At 41.3% G+C, this 17,433-nt stretch overlaps 2 protein-coding genes across 3 annotated transcripts in view; one reads left to right on the top strand and one right to left on the bottom strand.

Annotated features, from left to right (window-relative positions):
• Positions 1-16,019, bottom strand: part of slc38a12 (solute carrier family 38 member 12) — a 75,913-nt gene extending 59,894 nt beyond the window's left edge. The window contains exons 1-6 of one of the 2 annotated variants that reach the window (XM_026163992.2): positions 15,747-16,019; positions 15,045-15,118; positions 12,690-12,811; positions 10,434-10,515; positions 4,853-4,952; positions 3,992-4,072 (exon numbers count right to left, since the gene is read on the bottom strand). In XM_026163992.2, the coding sequence (XP_026019777.1) occupies positions 3,992-4,072; positions 4,853-4,952; positions 10,434-10,515; positions 12,690-12,811; positions 15,045-15,089 (430 nt within the window). In that variant the 5' untranslated portion in view covers positions 15,090-15,118; positions 15,747-16,019. The remainder of the gene's footprint in view (positions 1-3,991; positions 4,073-4,852; positions 4,953-10,433; positions 10,516-12,689; positions 12,812-15,044; positions 15,119-15,746) is intronic. The other variant, XM_026163993.2, reaches the window with a different exon arrangement.
• Positions 1-17,433, top strand: part of LOC113020221 (C-reactive protein-like) — a 438,825-nt gene that overhangs the window by 374,761 nt on the left and 46,631 nt on the right. The gene's annotated exons all lie outside the window — the stretch shown is intronic.

The following is a 17,433-nucleotide window of genomic DNA, read 5'->3' as shown; positions in this document are numbered from 1 at the left end:
ACTGGCTGGGATTATGTTTCATTTACATTTTTAATTTTAGAAAACAACCCTCTAAATTCTGTATAAACACCGACTGACATACAGAACCAAAAAATAAAGACATATCTCAATTTTTCCCTCATTATCAGATTATCTGCTGATTATTTTCATCTATTACGGCCCAAAAAAAAAATCAACTCAAATTTAATTTATAATCATATAAAATGACAAGAGACAAACACACTGTTCAGCACACCATGTGTGTACCTCAGTGACGAGTGTTTCCTAACAGTTATATCAGTCCTCAGGTGTTTGCATGAATTAGAATTAGAAAGCCTTGACCTGCAACCAGGGTGTGATCAGTGTGTACGTATGTCTACGATCAAAGTGCTGTATGTGTTTGTTTGAATGAGATTTTGACTTTTAAGCTGGGTTTAGACTCCATTACATTGAGTTCATGTTTCATTTCCCACAACAGTTTTCTCCCTTCTGTTATGCTGACTGGTTAGAGCAAAGAGATGTCTGCTATCGGAGTCAGGGGTTAAGTTTTTGTTTTTTCTACCACTCAGTCCAGCCTGCTGTGTCTAGTTTACTTTTTTCAGGAAACTGGGAACGCGCATTTGTGTCTTCACGTATTGATTATTGTAACTAGGGCTGGGTATCGTCACTGATTTCTAGAATCGATTCGATTCACAAGGTCCCGAATCGATCGGTTTTATTACAGACACAGCGTTTTGAATTTTGCATAATTTTAAAAAATTAGGTTTTCTTTTCGGAAATAAGTAAAAGGAAAAAACAGCGGAGGGAGGGAGGGGGAGAGAGAGAGAGAGCTGTGCATGAAGTGTGATTTTATCGTGGTGGAAGTTCGGTCAATAATGTTTGGAGAGAGTTAAAACTAACAGCTTTAGAATCGGCGCAAAAAGGGCGTGAACACAAAGCTCGACCCGCCGACGCATCAGAATCAGCGAGCTGTCGGCTTTCAGCCCCGACCGTGTCCGTGCCGTTGGGTGAGAAAGGCGACATCTCACTGATTCTGATGCGTCGGCGGGTCGAGCTTTGTGTTTACGTCTTTGTGAAGAATCTGTGTTCCTGTTTGGTGGTTTTCGAAATTTTGTGAGGTTTAACCTGAGATTCTGGCGTTTCTGGCAAAATAAATTTATATTAAAAAATCGATTCAGGATTTTAATGAATCGATATCACGTTATCCAAGCCAGAATCGATTTTAATCGATAAATCGATTATCAAAACCCACCCCTTGTAACGCTTTAAAATCAGGGGTGGGCAATTCCAGGCCCCGAGGGCCGGTGTCCTGCAGGTTTTAGATCTCACCCTGGGTCAACACACCTGAATCACATGATTAGTTTGTTACCAGGCCTCTGGAGAACTGCAGGAGCTAATTTAGCCATTTAAATCAACTGTGTTGGTTCAAGGACACATCTAAAACCTGCAGGGACACCGGCCCTCAAGGCCTGGAGTTGCCCACCCCTGCTTTAAATGGACTGGCACCTTCATACCTCTCCGACCTCTTACACCTTTATGTTCCATGCCGTGCTCTACGATCTCAGGACTCTGGCCAGAGCCAGAAAAAAGACAGCTGGAGAGCTTTTTCTTTTCGTGTCCCGTTCTTGTGGAACAACCTCCCTCAAGATATTAGGCAGGCATGCTCTGTGGAGGTTTTTAAAACTAAGGTGAAGACACATTTCGTAATTCTTTGCCTTTTAGTTTTTAAATTCTTACTGTTTTTGACTTGTATTGTGTTTTACTTGTACTGCTATTTATCCCTTTTATTTATTCATCTTTTTAGTTTCAGATAGCTGTATAGCACTTTGTTTGAAAGTGCTTTATAAATAGTTATTACTACAACTCGACGCAGCAGCGCAGTGTCCCTGCAGCTGCAAAGAGCCAAACATTCAGAAGGTTTTATATTTATGATACCGATTTGGTGATTTAAGAATACGATATTATTATAGAATGTAATATTTCAGACACATTAAAGTTAAAGACATTTCTCCAACTTTTGTTGTGTGCAGATTTTTATTTGGTTTTTGTCCGTGGGGAAGTTGCAGGTTGCCTTTTGGTGGCCTAACGATGCAACACTCACAGCTCAGTTTAGTTTAAACTTTCATCTATCAGCTGTTATAAATGCAGACATCAACAGATTAGCAAACAGGGAATATAGGCTGATAAATAAAGCCTGCGCTGCACTTTTTCAGTGAACCCCACCTGACTCCATTAGCATCAGTTTTTCAGTGTGTTAAATGTAAAGTTTTACCTTCATTCTGAAAAATTATCTGAACCACACGCTGGGTTGGAGTTTGGATTTTTTATATTTGTATATTTTTCCAGCACCTTTGAGTGACTTCATGAGTGAACATGAGATTCTAATGAAAAACATTTTTCTATATGCACACTGTTAAAAACAAAGTGCAACCAAATTAACGTTTAAACATCGAGGCCCACTCCACAAATGCCACAATCCAACTATATTTTTCTATAAGCAAATTTGAGCATGAGTATAACAGGACATATCATCCGTTCAATAAAACGCACCAATTTAATGTCTTTGATGTGGAGGAACAGAAGCAAGCGTCAGTACTCTGGATGTTTAAAGCTGATAATTCATTGGAGAAACTGGAGGAGTCGATGCTTTTTTCAGGTTTGTTGCTTTGTTGTCTGTTAGTCTTGTGATGGACAAGCTATCAGCCAATGTGCACACCTTGGATGTGTGCTTGGACGCTTTCTCATGTCTTTGTGACCCAGAGGAGTCGCTCCCTACTGGCCATTAAACAGAATGCAGGGTTAAAGCCCTTTAAGATGTCTACAAGAAACAATGTTTGAATTTTTATTGACCCAAATATTAAAAAGTCAGTGCCTGCTTATTAAAACTGCATGACTGCAACAGATGAGAAGTGGATGAAGTGGACAGGAAGGTGGTGAGCAGGTAGAAGCTGAGCGGGTCGGCGTAATCGGGACAGAGAAAAGGGCTCCGTCTCTTTCCTCGACCAGCACGTGTTGGGCTAATTCGTTTCTGATTAGAGTGACTGGGCTGCTTCTCACCACATGAGGGAGAGAGACGAGGAGAGAAAACTCATTTCCTTATTACCAGTCGATAGCTGCCCGTGTTTCACCTGCATGGAGTCGTTTCGTGGTGGGAAAGGTCGTCAGCCAGCCTCGTTTTTTTTTTCTTCTTTTAAGCACATTAACCAAGCAGAACAGGCGAGTGAGTGACGAGCAGACTGTACGGAGCGCACTGCAGCTTTAACAGCATGAGCTGCATGACAGCATGCATGAGTCCGTTCACACGTGTGGGTGTGAACATGAGCCGAGCGGATGTGTTACACTGAGCGTGTGCCAAGTGCTCCACCTGCTGCCGAAACGCTGAAGGACAGAGCGTGTCAGCGCAACGATGTTGTCGGAGCTTCGACCTTTTGCTGTTCCTTTACTCCTGCAACAACAGGGATGCTGCAGACTGTGGAGGCACCCGCGCCGAGTGAAGAAGAGCTGGCTGGATTAATGCAAGCGGACAAGAGGAGCAAGGAGACGAGGAGACGAGAGCTCCGATATGAGCCTCGAGGCTTTGTCTGTCTCCGGTTGAAGGTGATTCTGCCTTTAATTCAACAGCAAAACTTCACAGAGAACTCATTAGCCCCCAAATCATTCAGGAATTTGCCACAAGTGCAGGTTACCCTCACTCACCTACTCACCCACCCACAAGCAAGGCAGAGAGATTAACAACCTTGATAGGGTCTCAAACAGGTAATTAAAACCAGAGGCAGTTTTTCCATTTATAATTACATCCAATTAAACTGCCAGCAGTCTTCCTTTTGTAAATGTGAGCACCGGACATTAAAAAAAATATCTCTCCCGAATTATCCCACACAACCCTCACTACTCCTCCATATAAATGTTACGCGTGGCTAATGATGGCGACGTCGAAAGTTAATTGAATAATGGCTGAATAATGGGCAGAGAGAGGAGGTGAAGAAGGAGCTGGAGGCGAGAAGATTATTACCTTTGTTGAAGAACATGGAGGCCATCTGACCCATCTCAACCCGCTCCATGATGTCAAAATGATCGGCCTGCCCTGATCTCTCTGTGAAGACAGGAAGCAGACGACGGGAGTAAAGACACCTCGTGCAAGGAGTCAGATAAGCCCAGACTGAGATATCTATCTATCTATCAAAAAAAAGTGTCTTTATACTTGCTACAAATTTACTACATTTATTTAAAGAATTCACATTAAAGCATTTTAACAAATGTAACTTTTTCTCAGGAAATGCCAGAAATGATGATAATTATACTCAGAGGCTGTTCCACCTTGTTTCATTTGCCAAATTGTGAAAATCTGAAAAATATTTAATATAAAATCGCATAAAACTGACAATTTTTGTTTGATAAATGACAAAGTCTAAAATTCATGTCGTTAGCCAGTCATTGGAGCACTTGCTGTGTCTCTAATGTTTGATGTGAATATTAACTTGTCTGTAGCTGCACTGCTGTCATGTGACTTGCTGATTGGATAACTACATGAGTAAGAGGAGCCTGAGCCGGCACACCTCGACTTCAGAGCCTGGATCCGGAGCACGATGAATTTGTGATATATTAAGTCTATACATGTCTCACAGTTCTTCATTTCTGAATTTTATGTGCATTTGTGAACACTTCCTGCAAAATGAGCAATTTTGGAAAATTGCTTAAAGGTAAACTGTGCTAAGCAAGCCATGCACATACATCTGTAACGTGTAATAAAGCCCTCGGCGAGCGTATTTGTAGAGGTGAAACCTTACAATGAGAGAGAAACCTGAACTAAGTGCGTGGTCTTGATGTAAGACTACATCTTCTTTCCTATTTTTCTAAAGAGAGCGACACTCACGAACAGACAAGATGGGCCTCGTCTCCGGCTCCGATCGACCCCGGCACGTGACCTCGTCGTCGTCTGAATACTCGGACGTGGAGTCGCTGTTCTCGACCTGCTGAGGACGACAGGAGGAAAGCGTGACTTCCTGTTTTCCTCATTTCTAAACACAAACAATCAGCAAACAGCTGCAGCAGAGGAAGGTAACATCTGGAAACTACAAGCAGCAGCTGGGAAACCCCGTGGAGGACGGAGGCAATCGCGTGCCCACAGAGTCTCTGCAGATTAGCGTCAATTAGGTGTCAATGATGAGGTGAGTGACATAGGGACAAAGATCGGACGAGGAGTGACAAACAGCAGCTACATGGCCCGCCTTACAGCGCCAATCACAACTTAACTAAGAGTTCAACAAACACCAGACTGCAGGATGTGAACCCGCCTTTTAAAAGATGGTAAATTAGTTTCTTGGACTCCAACCTTGATTTTAGCCTCACCTCACAGGTTTTAGGCTGTTTTCACACCGACACACTTTGTTTGCTCAGGTTCAAATCAGGGATTTTTGTAAAGTCGTTTTTCCTGTGGTTTAATTTGTTTTCATACAAAAAAAATAAAAATCTCCAAGTAAGCCAAAATCTTCGGTACAAACCATCTGAGAACATTTAACGTGGCTATTGGTCAGATGTGTCAGAGGCAACAAGAGTAAATACAGGAAGGAGGACAGAAACCACCTCTTCTTCCACAGTCTGCACCCCAGTGTAATAACCGTGTTCACAGATTATAGCATCACTCGGACCACCTGACCCTCCTCCTGATGGCTCCCAGATCTTAAAATTAAAACAAAAGGAGGGTCACATGTTTTTCAGTAACCACCTCAAAGCTTTTAAACATCCCACTGCTTCATAGCAAACAACGACCTATTCACTCAAACTGCAATTCAGATAAATTAAAGACAACCACAAACATAAAATGTACATAAAACAAAAGCAGACTGGATAAAAGGCATCCGTGTAATGGATAAAAACAGGTGCAGTCACAGTGCTAACTGTGCTGATTTAAAACGATTAAACGGGATCCGTTTCTCTAACTTGAACAGCTTCTGCAGATTGTGTAGAAAAGAATCTGTTTCAATATTAACCTGATGATTTTCAATAGTCAGGCCAAACATTTATTATCCTTCCTGAAACTCTGAACACTATGACATGTTAATTCAGTTACAGTCCTCCTAAAACACCAGCAGAGGGCAGTCATGGCTCCCTCCAGGCAGGCCTGTACGCCTCCCATACTAAACCAGATCACTCCTGCTGGGAGGGCTCCTCTTTAATACCTCAGGTAATGAAAAGTAATTGATTGATAACAGCTGGTGGTGTCTGACAGTTTTCTTTGCCTTGAAAATGAATCCCTTTGAATTCTTAAATGTTCAGACAAAAAAATAAATGTAAAAGAAACCCTTTTGAGAGTTTCACAATTTAGCCTCCAGTGCACTGCCAGACTGCCAGAATCATTTTAAGCTTTGGTATTTAATGGCGGTTGGCGGGAGCACAGGTAGATTCAAGCAACAACATTTTTGTGTGTAGCACCACAAAAGAGCCGTGTCCTCAAAAACTGTACTTCAAACTCAGTCCTCCTCAAATACATAAAACACTTTAACCCACAAAGTCACAGTGACGACAGGTGCTGCGTACGCTTCGTCATATTTCCTCGTCTTAGCTTTCGGGAGACGTTCGTTTGTCCCGTTATCGCTGTCTCTCTCCGCCTTTCTTTTCGTCACTGTTAAATATTTTTTGGAGAGTTTGTTTACTGCACTTTATCTCCTGCTCTGTGCTGTGTGTGTGCACGTGCTCAGTGCAAAAAACCCTGCCACCTACTGTAGCGGATGTGCAATCACACTCTATTCTAGTACAGCAAAGAAAGCATGCTCCCCGGGGTCACACGCTCCCCCTCTGGCATCGCACCCCACTGTTTGAGAAAGGCTGCAATAAGGGATCTGTGCTGACTTAAAGCTGGGAACGTATGGACTTTACACCTGCTGTTATCATTAACCCTCAAAAACATATAATATAAAGAGGTTAAACATATCACAGCTTATATCCATCCACCAATTATTTTTAGTGAAATCATTTAACAATATGTTAACTGGCACTCATTCTCTCTCCTTCCAAACTGGCTGACAAAGGTCAAACGTATGTCCTGTGTTCAGTGTTAGAGTTTAAATACAGTGCACAAGACAGCTGAAGGATGGAAGCAAGAGTGAAAGGAGAGGTTTACAAGACAGTAGTGCGACCGGCTGTGATGTATGGTGTGGAGATGGTGGCACTGGGAGGAAGACGGGACACCGAGCTGAAGATGTTCACGTTCATTGGACTCAGCAGGATGGACAGGATTAGAAATGAGTCCATCAGAGGGACAGCTCAGAGTCAGAGAGGCTGAGAGGGTTTGGACATGTGCAGAGGAGGAGGGTGGACATACTGGACGAAGGATGCTGAGGATGGAGCTACCAGGCAGGAGGAGAAGAGGAAGACCACAGAGAAGATTCATGGATGCAGTAAAGGAGAAGATGCAGAGGGTTGGTGTGACAGAGGAGGATGTGCGACCCCTGAGGGACTGAAAAATGAAGCTGATGCTAAAGTACAGTTTATATAAGCTTTCTGGAGTGTTTTTGAAGACAAAGATCTCCCTTGCTGAGTGCTCGGGTGGATGAACTTCATCAGTATTTAATTAGCGTGTTGCTTGGCACTAATTAGCAGGTGTCTGTTTGTGTCGGACATCCATAAGAACTGTTAGAGCGCCACCTCTCATTCAGATACGGTAACTTTCAAAAAACCAACATGGTGGCGTCCAAATCAGTGGCGCTGAGTCAGTGGGTGACACTTACATATGTGATGTCAAATCATGACAAACATGCACCGGTGCAAACTAAAGAGCAGGTAATGGTGACTGACTGCTCTCTGGTTTTTGCTAAATAAACTCATTTTGAACCTGATGGGGTTTTTTGTGTTTTTGTTTTAAAAAGCGTATATTGTTGTTAAGAGGCTTCACTCATGCAGAGGGAAATAAAGTGTTGAGCAGCTCTCCCGTTTCCATTAGATGGAGGGAAAATGCTGAGCAGCACAGCAGCCATGAATCACGGCTGAGTGTTTGAGGCTCAGTTCGAGCCGAGCTATTGTCCTCGGGCTCATAACTCCTCGACTGGAAACCCACAGGCATTAAGCAAGATGACTTCTGTACCCAGGGAGAAACAAAAAAGCAAAGGCCGAGCCATTTGGAGTACACCAAGATTTTTTTTCTAAGGCAAAGTAAAAATGATTTAAGACTCTGTTGTTTCCTCTGGTAATCAGTATCGTTCTACACCGACGGCTTCATCCAAATTGGGTTTCTTATAGACGAGTGGCAAGAGGCGCATTTCACTTCTGCTAGGATTGGGCAATAAAACAACAACAGCCCCCTAAATAAAAAAAATACAGCTTCCCTTTTAAAAGAGAGAACTTTCAGGCTTTAAGCTTTAAATATTCTACAGTCAAGTGATTTTTACTGGGAGTGAAATGAAGACAGTCACCGGATCTATAAAGAAGGTCCAAATGTCCGTGTGGTGATAAACTCAAATAAGGAAGACGTCAGTCGTGTTTAAAGGTTACAAACCTCTATAGTCAGACTGCCGTTCTCATTCTCGAGTCAAATGACTGCACAGTACAGTGGACACTTTAATCTTCATAGCAGCGCTATAAGATGTGGTGAAGCTGTTTTCTCTGCATTTGGCATCACAGTTACAAATGTCACCTGTGTCTGCTCGAGTGGAGCCAAATCCTCAATCTAAAGAGAAGAGTAGGGTTCCTGCATCATGTCAAAAGTCTAAACGGATGCAAATACCCAGAAAAACAGAAAACAGCACAGATTTCTGTCAAGGTGACAAAGCCTGAAGCTACAGTTACACTAAAGGAAAGAGTGGTTGTAGTCGTTGCTACGACCACAATCACTGCAACCGCAATGATCTTGCAGTCTCGTTTCTTTTAAATGGGAGCAGAACACAACAATAACACAAAGCTGGTCTGCTGTCAGTATGAATCGTAATTACATGCAGCCTTTCTGTAAAAATATGCAATAAATGTAACAGGGGGAAAAGAAAAATCAGTGAAAAACGCAAATCTGTTGCCATAATCGTCTCCGAGGCTACGTCCGCATGCACACGGGTATTTTTGAAAACGCAGATTCTTCTATGCATTCGGGATTTTCATCCGCACATAAACAGCGTTTTGGGTCAATGAAATGGAGATTTTCAAAAATTCAGTTTTGGCGTTTAGGTGCGGACGAGAAAAACTGAGATTCATGCAACGTCTTATTCTTCTTCTAAATTTGATTAGCAGACTCGCGCAACGTCAAAGGCGTGTGCCGTTTTTGACACCGTGTGTGCCGTACACACAGCTACTGTCCTTCCATTTAAAAAGACGCAGGCATCAGGGTGAACTTCTACATTCAACACTCACAACCCAAATCCCAACGTCAGTTTTGAATAAATTTACTTTTTTTAATTAAATTGATGCATGCTGTTTGCATTTTGCTCATTCCTAAGTTGTGAGTCTGCACAACAGCCAAAATACTGTCTTTAGTTATTAACATCTGAAATGATGAACGCACTTGAAAAATAACACAAAATTAGCTGCCTGACCAGAAAAACTAAAACCTTTCAGCAGTACTTCAGGTTTAGTGGTGGCACAAACCCTCTTTACCCTTTTCCTCCCAGGCTTCTAGACTTCTGATTGGCCAACATTTAGTTTTTAGTGTTTACATGCGGACAGAGATATTTTTCCAAAACTGCACGTGTGGACGGGATTAAAAAAAAAAACAAAAACGGAAAATCTCAGTTTTCAAAAATACCCGTGCAAGTGTGGACGTAGCGTGACTGCACTCAGAGTCGCTGTAGTACGGTGATCACACTGAAAAATGGCACAAACGCTCGCCAACCTTGCAATTATATGAGAACAACTAGAATAAAACAGCTGGTAGTCAGCTGAGTCCACTGAAATTGAAAGCGGTCGCTGAAGGTTTAAGGTATTTCTCAACTCAAACTCAGGCGGACAAACTGCAAAAAAATTCAACGTAATCACTGAGCAACCACCAATTTTTCCTAGTCGCTAGGCAGTTCCCTCCTGATTTTACTCGATATGACTGAGACATTACTGGCTTTACATTATGCAGACCAAATGTGCAAGGAAGCGAATGCCTCCTCTGACTGCTGTTTTGTCTCTGGTGTCTTTCACTCTCAGTGTTTACTGTAAACATTTTACAACTTTATCGCTGTTCAAGTTCTGCTGCGTCAACGTGTCAGAATGAGACCTTAAGCAGACCTAAGAGCTCGAAACATCCCTGCACTGCTTTTAAACACTAAACATTACTTTCACCTTGCTGCAGGGTCGCAGCTCTGTTTGGCTAAGTGTCTTATTAAACTCCCCCTGACAGGGAGGAACATTTACTTCTTTAATATTTGGTTTGTCTGACACACATCCTCACAGCAAAGGGAGAGCGATCTGTCCAGCCCACATCTTATTAAAAAGGATATTTACATATAGAGTAAGAGCCTGCTCCTTCCGACACTTTATCATCTCACCTCTTCCTGCTCTCTCCTCTTCCAGCGCAGCTGAGCGTTGGCCGCTGCCATCGCCTCGATCACGAACGTGGTGGTCATGTAGCTGTAGAGGAGATGATAATCGAGTTAACAGGTCATATTTTTAATGACAGAGGAAAAAAAAAAAGTCTGATCCATTATCAAATGGTGCTTTCACCAGCAGAAACCTTCATTTATTACGCCGCCGCAGGCTGGCGAAGAAAGGAAAGCACCAAGTTTCTGTGTATAACAAATGAGGGATTTATGAAAGCTTCAGATTAGAATAAGTTTAATGAAAATGGGTTTATAAAAAGGTTCATATTGTTAGGAAAAGCCTACACTGGGCCTTCCCTATAAACTTTCCATATTCGCAATGACAGATTGCAGAGTTTGGATGTAACATTCTCATATTTATGCTGGTTTGAGTGTAATCCCAACTCTGAAAAACTGATCCAGTATCAGTAACATTTCGTTGCTTGCAGGTATACACCAGCTACTAACATGAAGTGGAAGAAGCAAAGTTTTATACGCATTTATTTATTTGATCCTTATTTGCCCGGTGCGCTCCCTATAATTAAAATCTCTTTTTCAAAGCACACTGCCAAGAAAGCAAAAGGTTGCGAAAGCTATAAAATGAAGAGGCGCGATCAAGAAAATCAAAGCAAACAATTACAAAAAACCCCAAAACAAAGTCCAGCTCAGGAATAACGCGCTTGGAAACGGAGCTCTTCCAGGGAGATGAATGAACAGCTTTAGTGTGTTCTGCAGATTGCTCCATGACCAGGGTGCAGAGTGAGTTTGTTCTACCAAACAGTCACCAGAGAAATATATATACAACATGTAGAACATGAAATATTCTATACTGGGAGTAAAAAATGTTCACAACAAAACAAACCAAGACAAAAATAAAGCGATTCCCTCTAAAACATACTTCGGTGTCTCTGTGTATGAAACTGATGTCATCACCGTGATTATTTCGTTTTATTTCTCCACTCGCTCCTCTCATGTGTGAGTAGGATCGCTCAGCAAAGACTTCCTGTCACTCATTTATTAATAAATCCCAATTCAGTTAAGTTATCCTGAATTATTGCATTTCTGTTATTTATTATTATTAGTTGGGTAACCAAACCCTGATCCGACCTTGCATTATAAAGAATTACTTCCAGTGTATTCCTCACTTCCTAATTCCAGCTAACCGGAGGCTAGTTGGCACCAGAAGCTACACATCCAGGTCCAGCGTGCTGAACTATGAAAGCTCCATCCTTTCTCAAATAAACTTCAGATCCCTGAGTTACCACCAACAACCACTGAAGCAATCTGTGCTCCACGCCACGACACTTTTGTTAATTAAATTGTCTTTATATATTTCTTAAATCAGATATTTTTCTACATAATAATCTGATTTTAGGGGTAAAATTTGGCAAGAAACACTCAGAACTACAAAAGAAATGTTCATTTGAAAACTCGACATAACTGACCCTGCACATAGTGTGCCAATAAAGCCTGAATAATTTCAGCGCCTGAGCATGTCTTTAATAAACATTGCTGCTTCTCGCTGTGGGTTCACTGATAGGGACCAAAGGAAGTCCAGTGTCATGAAGTCATTTGAATGAGCACTTCTCATATTTCAGCTACAAGCCTCTCTCTCTTAAACTTAAATACCAACACGCATCTGAGATGTTTAGGCTACATCTGTAAATGGAAGATATATTTAAAAAACGAAAACAGGGCTGCACAATTTCACTTGATTACAATTTTGGCTTGTCTCAGTTAAATCAAGATAACTGACTGAAGGTGAGTGCTATCAATCTGTCTTTAAATCTCCACCTGGTGATGTGCCTGCATGTGCCAATCACAGCTCCTCCCTGCACCGTGCAGTTTTATGTTTCCAGTAAACAGTCTGAACCTGTAACGCTACATTAAAAGACGATACAAACACCAGACAAGAAACAAATCGAGAGCTCGTTCCTGGAAGCAGCTCAATCCTTCAGATTCAGGGCCAGCGATGTTAACCACGAACAAATCACACCCGGCATAATCATGCAGTCCTAACAGAAAGTAACCTGGACACAATAGAGTTTTTAAAATGTGCCGTGTTATTAGTGAAAGAGGAAGTAAAAGAAGGCCTACTGGGTGGCAAATATCAACCAAAGAAAGAAACCCACGTTTACCTGTGAATCCCAGACAGGAAAAAAAAGGCAGAGGTGGAAGTCAATGACTATTATTATTTAACTAAGTTTGGATCAGAGCAACACTCACCTCATAAATCCTAAAAAGGTGATGAGGGCCAAGCTGACCACCCACCCAGCTTGAGCGAAGGCTTTGGGCATCGTCAGAGCTCCGGTCCCCACAATCAGGTTGAACATGTACACCAGCCCCACCTGGAGAGGAAACCACGGGAGGTAAAGACATGCACAGGCGTGCTCCTGATAAATATTAACATTTATCACCGCACAAGCTTTTCATTTCACCTCTGCTGACCCCATCTCTCCACAGACATCCAATATTTTTTACTATTGTATAATAATATTAGAAAATATTATTAGAAACTATTAATGATTTACTAAAAGCCTTTTTCCTCAAGTGCAAATCCTCAGGCACCACAGTATCAGGTGCTCCTTGGCACCCGGGCTGATACAGATCAAGCTACTTGGGTGGAAGAATGGGCCAGTGCCAAGGGAGACAGTAGGGCTTAATTGGGCAGCACTTACACTATCGGATAGCTGAGTGCTTTAATCATTCAAGGCTTTTACTTCCTGGAAAAAGAAAAAAAAACCAAAAACAGAAAATCATCTGACCAGCAGAGCTGACTCTTTGTGGCAAAGTCATGCTGAAGTAAGCAAAGTCAGGGTATGTACTGAGCTGTCGAACTGAGTAAAGACGCCTGACGTGACAAAAAGAAGAAAAGAGGACGTAGAAGGATCTTTTAAGCTTCCTCTTTATTTATCATTGCACTTTCACACACAAAACTTATTTTTACAAGCAGACTTGATCAGCTATTTTCACTAAAAGTCATCTCAAGACCCTTCGTTTGTAAGAAAATTAGAGAGAGAACCAAAAAAATGAAATGATCCCCTGCGAGCAGCACTTGGTGACTGTGGAGAGGAAGAACTCTATTTTAATATCAAGAGACAGCCAGTAGAAGCAGGATCAACCAAAGGGGGGAGAAAAACGTTGCATACAGTGAACATGAACAACAACTAGTAAATATAACTACAAGCCTGCAGTCTGAGAGTGAAGCTAGTACTCTCACTGTGGTATTTTCAATCAACTGAAGACTTTTCAGAGAGCTTTTAGGAAAGCCTGATAATAAGGAAGCACAACAGTCGATCCTAAAAGTAACATGGATACATTTCTGAGGCAACTTGACACAGACGTGTCCTAACTTTATGAAGTATTTAACGTGGTTGTTCAGCTCACAGGGTTCCGGGTTTCTGAATGTCAGGGGTTCAATCTCAGGCCCCGTGACAAGGCTTTTAACCCTCTCTGCTTCGAAGAGCTTTGTTCAAACAAGTTCCAAGGTTGGCGATAAAGCAACAATACTGCAACTACAGCATTTTCAAAGAGGCCAGTCAGGTGGTTAAGCATGTGCCTGACCTTAAAAGGAGCTCTGACAAAGACGACAGCTGCGGCTTTTTAATCGGGATTTTAACCTCAGCAGTTTCAATCTGCTATTTTTTTTGCCACTTGTTTTGCACATATTCAACTCTGTATATTTTATAATTATTATTATTATTATTATTATTATTATTTTATTATTTTTTTTTACTATTTAATTTGTAAAAATGTGTGTATACACACACACACACACACACACGTAGGAAAATATTTAGTATACACATCCAGAAATGCATACAGTATTATATATTGTACATATATTTATTAGTTTCAGGTTGGCCATTCTTGTATTTTGCTCGTTTGTGTTGTTGTGTTTGCACATCTCTGTTGCTTGTGGGGCTCGCACACAAGAATTTCACTCGCATGTGCTGTGCCAGTGTGCCTGCACATGTGATGTGACAATAAAAGTGATTTGATTTGATTTGATTTAAAGCTAATTCTTCTAAAATTTGAAAGATCATTGCTTTCCAGTCTTTGGTTCCTACAGTGACACCATCACACACTAATGTCCTCTAATTTTCTATCCAGGTCAAGTAAATCATTCCCTGGCCGTCACATAGCTGCTGTGTTACTCTTTCTTTGAAAACACTTTTAATTAAATTAAACTATCAGCACTGATTTTGTGTTTAGGTGTCCTCACAACCAGCACCATCTCTTAGCTCCTTTAGTGACTAAATGCATCAGCTGCTTTGGGACAGAAGTGACGAGAGCACAGCCACGCTTGGAAGTCAAACAATTTCCTTCGATTTTCCTCTTTTCATTGACAGGAAAGCTGTGACTAACACACCGTCCTTTGTTTCCTTTAAACTACAAATTACAACCAAAAGCAGGACAGTGTGGCAGCCTTTAGAGGTCATAATGTGCTGAACATTAAACGCCCTTTCATGTGTTCGTAACAGTGTGCTTTAGTAGGAGAGGCTGTTTTAAACCAGCAAGGGAGTGTTTTAAATATTCAAAGAGAGACTGGGAGATAACTCCTGCATGCTGGAAACTTACAAATGGAGAGTAGGGCTCTCCTGTGTCTGTAATCCCACCTGCCATGGTCGGTGACCCTGGTTCTCACCTCTCACCTGGACAGAAAGAAAAAGCAGTCAGGTAGCTTATGAAGCCTGTTGCGTTACTGCCATGATGATAACAATTATCTTTTCTTAAGTTTCAGGGGGAGTGTCATTCGAAGTGCTAAATCTTTTCTTACTTGCATGGAAACAAAAACCCGGTAACTTATCGTGTAATTTAGCATTTACCTTAACATTTCCATGAAGTACAAGCACAAAATCCAACCTGGGACATTAATTAACTTTTAGGAGCTGCTCTTTAATTCGGCAGAAATATGACGCGTTAAATCTGAAGGTTTGTGTTCAGTGTCACATGTCTTCTTCCAGCTGTCAGTGACAAAAACTGTATTGCCATAGTTCCTTTGAGCCATGGCCACAAATATGACCTACTAAACGTTAAGTATGTGTATCTTCGCTGGCCACTTTGCCTTCATTTAGTTGAGTTTATGTAATTTCAGAGAGCTGACATTTGCATGGCAACCGCTCATTCGGGAAGTATAACGTCAGACTAGCACATCTATCACGTTTGAATAACAGCATAAAATAATTACTAATAAAAATACATAAATTCATCAAGTTATTCTGCAGATATCGAGCTGCCACAGAGCTGTCATTACTGGAAATGAAAGTAAACACTGCTCACCTCCCTCCTCTCTGGTTTGTGTTGCTAACTTAGCTGCTAAGCTAGCAGGATGCTCGGGACCAAATCCTCACTCACTAGCCGAAAAAAGCTCACTTTTCCAGTTCAGCCAGCACGGACTGGTTCGCCTTTATGTGGCAGCCTGGAAGTCGGTGTAAAGCGGGAAATAAAAACACATTTCCACAAAGAAATACGTCTCTAACACGGCGCTAACTTCAGCAGTAAACTAACCGAACCAGCACCTCAGCTGGTTCGGTCAACCAGTCAAATAAAACTACCTCTGACGCAAGCACACATTTCCGTTACTGATTTTCAAAGTAAAGGCTTGTTTACCCTAGTTGCAAGGCAGCCCGTTGGCTGACCAAAGAAGCTTTTATTTTGAACATTTTGCCCCATCTTATAATCGTTAACTTGACGACCCTACTGTAAAATCACGGTTGAAATTTGACTCCATGTTTTAGAGTTTAATACCACATATTAATTATATTTATTTTTTATGGTAACCTTTAGCTTATTCTGCCTCGCGTTTTACAAAAACATTTGATAAATTTGTCTATTTGAATTAGCCACAATTTATTACCCGCCTTTTCGGACTGTCAGGGTTATCAATATGAGCGACCCTTCTAGCGGCATGTACACGTGTACATGTCATATGACATATGGCATACCTGTCTGTGCCATAATAAAGCAGAGTCCCTGGGTCTTGGGCTCACACTGAAATCCCAGTGAATGAAATCCTTCTTTTATTGGCGTTTACAATTCTGGCATCAGACAAGTGAGATTTGGTGCAAAATTACCACGGATGCCAGCATGAACCAGCGCCCTTCTATAATAATCACATTTACTGGAGATGAGTTTATAAACGTGTCGCCTGACACAGTTGTTTTTACGTTATTTCAGTCCACAAACTGAGCTGAACCGGTACTTCCCTCTCAGGCATTTAAACACACCCTCAGCTGCAGAGGTGTTCAATGAAAAACGGTTGTAATCCTTCAGGTCCTCCTGTGTCTTAACAATCGAGCTGTGATTCTGATAAGTCTGTTAAACTACAGCCAGCTTCCCTTCCAGCAATATGATAGATTTTATTAATATTGTAGCTCAAGTCTATGGGCAGAAATCTGTGCCATCAGAAACTGAATTTGAATAAGTTCAATTTGAATTTGAATTGCTCCGATTGAATCTGAATTGTAACTTGAATAAATGCTTTTGAAAACTGAATTTGAATTAGTCTAATTTGAAATTGAATTTATGGTTTGAAAATGATCATCACTAAATTGAAATTGAATTTATATTTTGAAAATGAATTGATTTGCTTTGAAACTGCATTTTATCCTTTAAAAATTCAGCTCTCGAATAATTTCAGTTTCACTTCTCACCATTCAGTTTCCGTTCTACAATTCAATTTCAGTTCCAAAATTCAGTTTTTTGGAACTTACATCCGGTTCCGGTTCAAGCGCAGATTAATAGAACTACGTTTTACTAGCGGACCGAAAGTGTTACTGACGGGAATCTACAGCGTCTTGAGCTGAATTAAGACTTCAGAAGTCATTCGTCATGTCGAATGACCAGCGGATAAACTCTCAGGTTGGTAATAAATGTACTACATGTATAAGAACAAGCGTCATGTTAACAAATGATAGCCGTAAGGTAACTGTTATGCTTATTGTAGCTGTTAGCTAAAAACGCTAAT

This window comes from Astatotilapia calliptera, chromosome 4 (genome assembly GCF_964374335.1).
Source record: "Astatotilapia calliptera chromosome 4, fAstCal68.1, whole genome shotgun sequence".
NCBI lineage: Eukaryota > Metazoa > Chordata > Actinopteri > Cichliformes > Cichlidae > Astatotilapia > Astatotilapia calliptera.
The sequence above is the reverse complement of the archived record's forward strand: the minus strand, read 5'-3'. Positions and strand labels throughout refer to the sequence as shown.